Source organism: Entelurus aequoreus, linkage group LG12 (genome assembly GCF_033978785.1).
Source record: "Entelurus aequoreus isolate RoL-2023_Sb linkage group LG12, RoL_Eaeq_v1.1, whole genome shotgun sequence".
In the NCBI taxonomy this organism is placed as follows: domain Eukaryota; kingdom Metazoa; phylum Chordata; class Actinopteri; order Syngnathiformes; family Syngnathidae; genus Entelurus; species Entelurus aequoreus.
The window spans coordinates 60,024,984-60,036,498 of NC_084742.1; the positions used below are offsets into that span (position 1 = coordinate 60,024,984).

At 39.4% G+C, this 11,515-nt stretch overlaps 1 protein-coding gene across 2 annotated transcripts; it reads left to right on the forward strand.

Annotated features, from left to right (window-relative positions):
- Window positions 1-328: 328 nt before the first annotated feature.
- tymp (thymidine phosphorylase) lies at window positions 329-11,304 on the forward strand. 2 transcript variants are annotated; one of them, XM_062067093.1, is made up of 10 exons: window positions 329-409; window positions 6,322-6,445; window positions 6,509-6,711; window positions 6,775-6,873; window positions 6,949-7,078; window positions 7,142-7,260; window positions 10,284-10,446; window positions 10,508-10,735; window positions 10,801-10,941; window positions 11,006-11,304. In XM_062067093.1, exons 2-10 carry the CDS (start codon window positions 6,328-6,330, stop codon window positions 11,155-11,157), a joined length of 1,353 nt encoding a protein of 450 aa, XP_061923077.1. In that variant the 5' UTR covers window positions 329-409; window positions 6,322-6,327; the 3' UTR covers window positions 11,158-11,304. The 2 variants fall into 2 exon arrangements, with proteins under 2 accessions (XP_061923077.1, XP_061923078.1); XM_062067094.1 differs by lacking the exon at window positions 11,006-11,304 and having other exon boundaries at window positions 10,778-10,923.
- Window positions 11,305-11,515: the final 211 nt, after the last annotated feature.

Consider the following 11,515-nt stretch of genomic DNA (forward strand, 5'->3'; position numbering starts at 1 on the left):
ATTGAGCCAGTTGCGACTTCAGACGACATTGTTTTGATGCAACAGAATGCAGGGTCAAAGAAGAGGAGCTTTAAAAGATGAAGGGACGATGGAGATCGCATGAAAGACTGTTCTAGTAGTTGTGCCAGTCTCGTCACCTACGTTGCTAACATCAGCAAAGCAAGACAATGTCAAGGAAATTGGGGCGCTCTCAGATTTTCACAACAAAATAACCCTGGACTGTACTCTGCCCTTGAGCAATTGACCATAAACACGGCAGTCACGTCCATCAGTAAGCTAGTGTAATATTAAAGGTTGACGCCGCCCCGTCCACCCCCATTGGCTGGTGGGCTGTTGACCAGGCGAGGAACTGCAGGGGTCAAGTTGGCCTTGCTCCGTTTCAAAGTGCAACTTAGGACCAAATCTGCACGTGAGTCATGCTTACTTTTACCACTTTGATGCATCTGTATGATATTGATATGCATAACTCTATGTTCAACTTCCATTTGTATACTTCTTCTACTATGTGTGTAAAATGTAGTTGTCTGCTGCAGTAGAACCTGCTATTCTTCCTGGGGTCAATCACCATGCTTTGGTACATGTACAGTACAGTGAGGTGAAAGATGGCCACATTCCAAATTAAAAACAAGAGCTACACATTCATCACAAGCAATCATTATGCTAGTTATAGGACCATACACTAGCCATCAAAATGCAATGTTGTTTATTCAAACCCTTCCAAATTCAAACTGTTCAGCCTATTCGAGAATTGGCCAGTTTTCAAACTTCCACCATTTCCACATTTTTCAACCGATTCAAACCATTCCACCTTCAACATACGTCACTCATACTGGAAATTCAAACTATAATTTTTCCAAGTTGAAAAAAAATTCCAGGAATTCCAAGAAATCCCGTTTTACAAACCCCTTTTTCACCCTTTTTTCTGTCGACTACTTCTTCCACATTTTTCAACCCACTTCACCGTCAAATCATTCCTCTTAATCAGGACAAAATAACGAATTGTTTTTTTAACTGGAAAATTTCCCGTTTTTTCTGAAATTCCAGGAATTCCGTTATACCATTTCTCAATTAAAAATGTTACTACTTCAACATTTCTTGACCGATTTGAAAAATTCCAACACCAAACTTTTAAACTCATTCAGAACATTCACAATTTTTAGCATTTTTTAATTTTTTTATTCCCTCTTTTCCCGAAAATCCCAAATTTCCATGAAATTCCCTTTAAAGTGAATGGAAAATGTTTCAAAGTTCCACAACTCCCACGTGTTTTATCCGATTCAAACTGTTCCAAATTCAAAATATTCAGCCTGTTCCAAAATTGTGTGCTCCCTTTCAACAGTTCAAAAAAGATAATCCCGGATTTCCTAGAATTCTCAGTCTTTAGGGACATTTACCCCATTCAAAATGAATTATCCATTTTTTTAAACTTCCACATTTTTCCACCAATTCAAACCATTCCACTTTCAACACATTCAACTCATCATTTTTCCACGTTCAACAAATTTCCAGGAATTTCAGTTTTTTTCTAACCTTATTTCCAACCTTTTTTAGTGCAATGAGATGACTCCTTTCACATTTTTAACCCATTTCGTTCCACTGTCAAAACATTCCTCTTAGTCAGGACAAAAAAACAAGTTGGTTTAAAGACTTGAAAAATTCCCGGTTTTCCCGAAATTCTGTAATAACATTTTTCAATTAAAAACGTTTACTACTTCAACATTTCTTGACCGATTTAAACAATAACTCTTGAGAAAAAAACTAATATTCAGTAATGTGGTGTTCCCCTGATTTTCACGGGGCATAGTTTCCGAGCCTCCATGGTCGGTGAACTTCCCTGAAGTTGGTACACTTTATGTAATGATTTGTATGAATATCATGCACACTTATAAACACTTTCTATGCTTTGAAGCAGGCTCATTCAACGTCAGTTGGGTTCAAAATTGGGAAACAAATGTTTTTGTAGCAAATTCCTAAAAACACTAAAGTGCTCCTGTGGTATAGTGGAACTTGGACCACGGAACACATTGCCAAATCCTTGCATTGACCTTTTAACCTTGCGAGCAACAGTAGAACACGGTGGTCCAAACTTGTGATGAACACAACTGAGACGTTCCTCAGGGCACCGCTTTAAGTCCTGTCCTTTTTGGAGGTTTGTTTTTGTAATGTACATGATTTTTGTAACTAAGTTGTTGCTGTAGCTTGTTTACTTCACATGCAGTCAGTAGTCATTGGAACAACTTATTTAGTTATACTAGTGGTGTTCCTCAAGGTTCCATCTTCGGTCCTCTCTTTTTCCTAATGTGATTTATGTAAGATGTTTGTTTACTTCACATGCAGTCAGTAGTCATTTGTTCAACTTATTTAGTTATACTAGTGGTGTTCCTCAAGGTTCCATCTTAGGTCCTCTCTTTTTCATAATGTGATTTATGTAAGATGTTTGTTTACTTCACATGCAGTCAGTAGTCATTTGTTCAACTTATTTAGTTATACTAGTGGTGTTCCTCAAGGTTCCATCTTAGGTCCTCTCTTTTTCCTAATGTGATTTATGTAAGATGTTTGTTTACTTCACATGCAGTCATTTGTTCAACTTATTTAGTTATACTAGTGGTGTTCCTCAAGGTTCCATCTTCGGTCCTCTCTTTTTCCTAATGTGATTTATGTAAGATGTTTGTTTACTTCACATGTAGTCATTTTTTCAACTTATTTAGTTATACTAGTGGTGTTCCTCAAGGTTCCATCTTAGGTTCTCTCTTTTTCCTAATGTGATTTATGTAAGATGTTTGTTTACTTCACATGCAGTTATTTGTTCAACTTATTTAGTTATACTAGTGGTGTTCCTCAAGGTTCCATCTTAGGTCTTCTCTTTTTCATAATGTGATTTATGTAAGATGTTTGTTTACTTCACATGCAGTCAGTAGTCATTTGTTCAACTTATTTAGTTATACTAGTGGTGTTCCTCAAGGTTCCATCTTAGGTCCTCTCTTTTTCCTAATGTGATTTATGTACGATGTTTGTTTACTTCACATGTAGTCATTTTTTCAACTTATTTAGTTATACTAGTGGTGTTCCTCAAGGTTCCATCTTAGGTCCTCTCTTTTTCCTAATGTGATTTATGTACGATGTTTGTTTACTTCACATGCAGTTATTTGTTCAACTTATTTAGTTATACTAGTGGTGTTCCTCAAGGTTCCATCTTAGGTCCTCTCTTTTTCATAATGTGATTTATGTAAGTTGTTTGTTTACTTCACATGCAGTCAGTAGTCATTTGTTCAACTTATTTAGTTATACTAGTGGTGTTCCTCAAGGTTCCATCTTAGGTCCTCTCTTTTTCATAATGTGATTTATGTAAGATGTTTGTTTACTTCACATGTAGTCATTTTTTCAACTTAGTTAGTTATACTAGTGGTGTTCCTCAAGGTTCCATCTTAGGTCCTCTCTTTTTCATAATGTGATTTATGTAAGATGTTTGTTTACTTCACATGCAATCAGTAGTCATTTGTTCAACTTATTTAGTTATACTAGTGGTGTTCCTCAAGGTTCCATCTTAGGTCCTCTCTTTTACCTAATGTGATTTATGTAAGATGTTTGTTTACTTCACATGTAGTCATTTGTTCAACTTATTTAGTTATACTAGTGGTGTTCCTCAAGGTTCCATCTTAGGTCCTCTCTTTTTCATAATGTGATTTATGTAAGATGTTTGTTTACTTCACATGCAGTCAGTAGTCATTTGTTCAACGTGTTTAGTTATACTAGTGGTGTTCCTCAAGGTTCCATCTTCGGTCCTCTCTTTTTCCTAATGTGATTTATGTAAGATGTTTGTTTACTTCACATGTAGTCATTTTTTCAACTTATTTAGTTATACTAGTGGTGTTTCTCAAGGTTCCGTCTTAGGTCCTCTCTTTTTCATAATGTGATTTATGTAAGATGTTTGTTTACTTCACATGTAGTCATTTGTTCAACTTATTTAGTTATACTAGTGGTGTTCCTCAAGGTTCCATCTTAGGTCCTCTCTTTTTCATAATGTGATTTATGTAAGATGTTTGTTTACTTCACATGCAGTCAGTAGTCATTTGTTCAACTTATTTAGTTATACTAGTGGTGTTCCTCAAGGTTCCATCTTAGGTCCTCTCTTTTTCATAGTGTGATTTATGTAAGATGTTTGTTTACTTCACATGCAGTCATTTGTTCAACTTATTTAGTTATACTAGTGGTGTTCCTCAAGGTTCCATCTTAGGTCCTCTCTTTTTCATAATGTGATTTATGTAAGATGTTTGTTTACTTCACATGTAGTCATTTGTTCAACTTATTTAGTTATACTAGTGGTGTTCCTCAAGGTTCCATCTTAGGTCCTCTCTTTTTCATAATGTGATTTATGTAAGATGTTTGTTTACTTCACATGCAGTCAGTAGTCATTTTTTCAACTTATTTAGTTATACTAGTGGTGTTCCTCAAGGTTCCATCTTCGGTCCTCTCTTTTTTCATAATGTGATTTATGTAAGATGTTTGTTTACTTCACATGCAGTCAGTAGTCATTTGTTCAACTTATTCCGGATAAGCGGAAGAAGAAGGATGGATAGTGGTGTTCCTCAAGGTTCCATTATAGGTCCACTAATTTTCATAATTTGGGCTATTTAACTGGTAGTCGGTGAGTTTAGCCAAAAAAAAAACTTTTGAGATTCACATTTTTGAGTTGTCATTGAAATGATCTTTGACTAGCTTTTTTGCAACACCGCGCTCCAGTAACTTTAACAAAATAAATAGACCGACATTAAATGTCCTCTGTAGAAGACACTGGGTCTCAGGAATATACAAAATAAGACTAATAATGAATGCACAATTAACTTTCTAGAAATGTGGCCCCCAAAACAATGTAGTTAAATATGTATGTATGTCATTTTACTTCATGGGACCGCAGTAGATAATTGTATTTATTCATTTAAGTATTTATTTTACACATATTGTATACCAGGGGTCACCAACCTTTTTGAAACCAAGAGCTACTTCTTGGGTACTGATTAATACGAAGGGCTACCAGTTTGATACACACTTAAATAAATTGCCAGGAATAGCCAATTTGCTCAATTTACCTTTAACTCTATGTTATTATTAATAATTAATGATATTTACACTTAATTGAACGGTTTAAAAGAGGAGAAAACAAGAAAAAATTGACAATTAAATTTTGAAACAGTTTATCTTCAATTTCGACTCTTTAAAATTCAAAATTCAACCGAAAAAAAGAAGAGAAAAACTAGCTAATTCGAATCTTTTTGAAAAAATTAAAAACATAATTTATAGAACATCATTAGTATTTTTTCCTGATTAAGATTTATTTTAGAATTTTGATGACATGTTTTAAATAGGTTAAAATCCAATGTACACTTTGTTAGAATGTATAACAAATTGGACCAAGCTATATTTCTAACAAAGACAAATCATTATTTCTTCTAGATTTTCCAGAACAAAAATTTAAAAAGAAATTCAAAAGACTTTGAAATAAGATTTAAATTTGATTCTACAGATTTTCTAGATTTGTTTTTAATAGTTGTATATAAACTATAAAAACTTGAAACAGAATATTTTTTTTGAATTTCAATCATAATAAGTTTGAAGAAATATTTCACAAATATTCTTTGTCGAAAAAACAGAAACTAAAATGAAGAATCAAATTAAAATGTATTTATTATTCTTTACAATAAAAAAAAATTTTTTACTTGAACATCGATTTAAATTGTCAGGAAAGAAGAGGAAGGAATTTAAAAGGTAAAAAGCTATATGTGTTTAAAAATCCTAAAATCATTTTTAAGGTTGTATTTTTTCTCTAAAATTGTCTTTCTGAAAGTTATAAGAAGCAAAGTAAAAAAATTAATGAATATATTTAAACAAGTGAAGACTAAGTCTTTAAAATATTTTCTTGGATTTTCAAATTCTATTTGAGTTTTGTCTCTCTTAGAATTAAAAATGTCGGGCAAAGCGAGACCAGCTTGCTAGTAAATAAATACAATTTAAAAAATAGAGGCAGCTCACTGGTAAGTGCTGCTATTTGAGCTATTTTTAGAACAGGCCAGCGGGCGACTCATCTGGTCCTTACGGGTGACCTGGTGCCCGCGGGCACCGCGTTGGTGACCCCTGTTGTATACAATATGAATGATAAATCAACAAGGTATAATATGAATAAATGTTTTTGATTTATTGTATTAATATTCCAACATTTATTTTTATTGAAATTTTTTTTTTTTTTAAATGTACATTGTTGAATCATATTGGGTTTTTTTTGTGCAACGTATTTCCAGACACCCTGTTTTGTCTTGTTTACGCCAGGCGGCCATGTTGTCCATCCCAGACCTGATCAAGAAAAAGCGAGACGGCAGCCGACTGAGCGACGAGGACATCAAAGCTCTGGTGGGGGCGCTAACGAACGGAGGCATTCAGGACGCTCAGACAGGTACGAGCACGCCGCCATGACATCATCAGGGCCGCTTACCGCCTCCTCCCCCCCCTCCCGCAGGCGCCTTGTTAATGGCCATCTGGCAGAAGGGCATGGACACGGCCGAGACGGAGGCTTTGACCAGAGAGATGATGTTCTCGGGGGAAGTCATGTCGTGGCCAGAGGAGTGGGCGGGGCTTGTGGTCGACAAGCATTCCACAGGCGGCGTGGGGGACAAAGTCAGCCTGGTGTTGGCGCCCGCGCTCGCCGCCTGCGGCTGCAAGGTAATGCCTGCCTCAGTTTTGATGAGCGGCCAAGACGTCATAACCCCGTGACTGTCTCGCCAGGTGCCCATGATCAGTGGGCGGGGCCTCGCTCACACCGGCGGTACACTGGACAAGCTGGAGTCTATTCCGGGTTTTGACATTAACCAGTCGGTCCAGCAGGTAACGCTTTTGCTACCGGCGGTTTGTGACCTGAACGCATCCCGCCATGCTGCTAACATGCTGATGCGTCCGCAGGTCCGAGCCATACTGAGCGCTGTGGGCTGTTGCATCGTGGGCCAGACGCAGACCCTGGTACCCGCCGATCGCGTCCTCTACGCCACGCGGGACGCCACCAGCACCGTGGACAGCCTGCCACTCATCACTGGTACCGCCCACATGCGCACAGGGGACACGCCCGACAACCTATAACGAGCCACTCCTCCCTCAGGTTCTATTATCTCCAAGAAAGGGGCGGAGTCTCTGTCTGCGCTGGTTCTGGATGTTAAGTTTGGGCAGGCCGCGCTGTACAAAGACCTGGACGGCGCCAAGCAGCTCGCCAGCCTCCTGGTTACCGCTTGTGCCCTTTAATGACCACCTCATGACCAACGCAGCACTTTAATTGACACTAGTAGTCGACACTAATGACTAATCTAGACTGACCATACGTCCTCTTTTCACCGGACATGTCCTCTTTTGCGGAGCTGTCCGGGCGGAGTTTCTTAAATGCCTCAAATGTCTGGCATTTTGAGTTAGGGTTGTTTCAATGTACGTTCAGGGTTAAGAAGGGGTTAAAAACAAAACAAACAGCAGCATTGGTGAGGGAGGGGCAGAGACAGAGAGAGAGAGAGAGAGAGAGTTATGATAAACGTGCATGCGTCGCCAGGCTCCGCTTTTTATCCATAGATTTATCACATTTAATTTTTTATTATCTATAGCAGGGGTGTCAAAAGTGTGCCCCGGAGGCCATTTGCGGCCCACAGCTAATGTTTTAAAGGCCCACGGCACATTCTAAAAATACTATTCAAATAAACAAAAACGTAACAAAAGTGAAATAAAAAAGCTTAAAGGTTAAATGTAATTTAGAAAAAGTTGCAATGTTGACTAATAAAACAAAAGCTGTTTTTTTTTTTTTCAAACTGTCATTGCTCAAAACATAATATTGAATCAAAATCAATGTTATTATGAATTATTGACTTATCCAAGGTTCCCATTACTTCACATCAAATATTACACTAAGAAAAATAATTTCGGTGGAAGATTTTGCATATTTTGTGTTTGCCATAAAAAAAACATAGTTTTGTTTGACAAAAAAGGGCGGAAAACAAACAAACAAAAAAAAACAAACAACATAAAACCAAAAACATTTTGAAATGAGGAATAGATGTGAAGTTGATGTAGAATCCAGAGATTTAAAGGCCTACTAAAAGCCACTACTACCGACCACGCAGTCTGATAGTTTATATATCAATGATGAAATCTTAACATTGCAACACATGCCAATACGGCCGGGTTAACTTATAAAGTGACATTTTAAATTTCCTGCTAAACTTCCGGTTGAAAACGTCTTTGGATGATGACGTATGCGCGTGACGTCAATCGTTGAAACGGAAGTATCGGTACCCCATTCAATACAATACAAAATAGCTCTGTTTTCATCTCAAAATTCCACAGTATTCTGGACATCTGTGTTGGTGAATCTTTTGCAATTTGTTTAATGAACAATGAAGACTGCAAAGAAGAAAGTTGTAGGTGGGATCGGTGTATTAATTAGCGGCGGACTACAGCAACACAACCAGGAAGACTTTGACTCGGATAGCAGACGCGCTAGCCGACGCTAGCCACCGACCGCACGGATGATCGTGGTGAAGTCCTTCGTCCTTCCGTCGATCGCTGGAACGCAGGTGAGCACGGGTGTTGATGAGCAGATGAGGGCTGGCTGGCGTAGGTGGAGCGCTAATGTTTTTGTCATAGCTCTGTGAGGTCCCGTTACTAAGTTAGCTTCAATGGTGTCGTTAGCAACAGCATTGTTAAGCTTCGCCAGGCTGGAAAGCATTAACCGTGTATTTACATGTTCATGGTTTAATAGTATTGTTGATTTTCTGTCTATCCTTCCAGTTAGGGGTTTATGTATTTTGTTTCTATCTGCATTTGAGCCTGATGCTATCTCGTTAGCTCCGTAGCTAAGTTAGCTTCAATGGCGTCCTTAGCAATAGCATTTTTAAGCTTCGCCAAGCTGGAAATTATTAACTGTGTATTTACATGTCCATGGTTTAATAGTATTGTTGATTTTCTGTCTATCCTTCCAGTCAGGGGTTTATTTATTTTGTTTCTATCTGCATTTGAGCCCGATGCTACCACGTTAGCCCAGTAGCTAAAGAGCTTCACCGATGTATTGTCGTGGCGATAAAAGTCACTGTGAATGTCCTTTTCGCGTTCTCGACTCTCATTTTCAAGAGGATATAGTATCCGAGGTGGTTTGAAATACAAATCCGTGATCCACAATAGAAAAAGGAGAGAGTGTGAAATCCAATGAGCCAGCTTATACCTAAGTTACGGTCAGAGCGAAAAAAGATGTCTTGCACTGCATTCTAGTCCTTCACTCTCACGTTCCTCATCCACAAATCTTTCATCCTCGCTCAAATTAATGGGGTAATCGTCGCTTTCTCGGTCCGAATCTCTCTCGCTGCTGGTGTAAACAATAGGAAAATATGAGCAGTCCTTCCTCCTGTGACGTCACGCTACTTCCGGTAGGGGCAAGGCTTTTTTTTATCAGAGACCAAAAGTTGCGAACTTTATCGTCGTTGTTCTCTACTAAATCCTTTCAGCAAAAATATGGCAATATCGCGAAATGATCAAGTATGACACATAGAATGGATCTGCTATCCCCGTTTAAATAAAAAAAAATCATTTCAGTAGGCCTTTAAGTGTTAAATATAAAATGTATGTATGCCCTGGCACACCATTATCATAATTTCATGACCCAAGCAAAACACTTTTTACACTTTTATACTGAAATAAATACACCTACAACTTATTCAATAAAAACATAGAAAAAACTAAAGTTCAGATCTATGAAGGAAAGAAGAAAGTGAATGAATGTTTATAACTGAATACATTTACATATGTATACACATTTTTTTTGTTTTTTTATTATTATTTTTTAATGAATGAAGTAACGTTTATGACAACCTTTTTCCAAAACACAATATAGAATGTGAGATATAACAGGATAATGCATACATTTGTCATTTGTTTTCAAAACGCTTACAAAAAAGTGGGACCCCAAAAATTTACTATGGGACCCCATTTTTATGACTTGATGGGGTCCCTGGGACCCCATTTTGAAAATTCCTAGCGCCAACACTGCTGTCAACAGAAGAGAAAAAATGCTTTATTTAAATATATATATTTATGAAGCAAGTTCGAGTATCATTGGCAAATTGTCACCTGGTCCCGGCCTTGGCACGCATGTATGTGTCCTCTTGGTCAGCCTAACTAATCACTGTTCACTTCAATTGACGCTAATAATGATCGCTAGTATCTGATTCATTCATCTCATTTCATAATTTGACATGAATTCTTTGCTCCAGGTGCGGGCAGGAAATGGGCTGGGCATGCGCACCGCGGCGGTGCTTAGCAAGATGGACGCTCCGATTGGTCGATGCGTGGGCAACAGTCTGGAAGTGATGGAGTCTTTGGAGACGCTGAAGGGACGTGGACCCGAAGACCTGATGGAGCTCGTCACCACCCTCGGTAACGCTCACCTTTTGTGTTTTTTCAAGTTCTTTTCATCCATTGGTTGACGGGCGCGCAGGCGGCGTGCTGCTGACCATGACTGGCCTGGCGGCCGACCAATCACACGGCAGAGAGAAGATTTCCCAGGCCGTCGCGGGAGGAGATGCTCTGCTCAAATTCCAGGCCATGATGGAGGCTCAGGGCGTGGCCAAGGAGACGGCGCGGGCGCTCTGCTCCGCCCACACCGACTACTTTTCCATCATGAGGAAAGCCGCGCATCAGCTGGAGCTGACGAGCAGCCAAGACGGTGAGATAACGATCAATGATGATGTATAACCACGGACATCAGAGACCTGGGACTGTGGCACACAGGCGTCGTAGAGGAGGTGTACGGTCTGCCTCTAGCGGAGGTGCTCCATAAGCTGGGGGCAGGGCGGTCCACGGCCGGACAGCCTGTCAATCACAGTGTGGGGGCAGAACTACTGCTGTCTTCGGGCCAGAGGGTCTACAAGGGTGAGCTGGTGCTACCCACACAGCGTGTGCACACCAACAAGTCCTCACTAATGTGTCCTTTCAGGGGCGTCCTGGTTGCGTCTCCACTACGAGGACCCGCCTCCCAGTCCAGACCAGATCAGTCGACTGCAGAGTGCTTTGGTGCTGGGATCGTTGGACAACAGTCACAAGTATCTGAAAGAGAGCTTAGTCAAAGAAGTCATGCTTCCTTGTTAAAACTAGTATTTCAGCTCCGGGGCATCGCTTGTGTGTCGATTGTATCGCTTCAATGTAAATATTATGGGCGTGCTACGCTTTTAAATTTCAAGTTAAAGTAGCAATGAGCGTCACACACACACTAGGTGTGGCGAAATTACTCTCTGCATTTGACCCATCCCCCTTGATTACCCCCTGGGAGGTGAGGGGAGCAGTGAGCAGCGGCGGTGGCCGCGCCCGGGAATCATTTTTGGTGATTTAACCCCCCAATTCCAACCCTTGATGCTGAGTGCCAAGCAGGGAGGTTTTACAGCCAAGCCTAAATCGTGTAGAATGTAATTTAGCATACTGTTCCATTTCAATAGTAAATATGACAAAT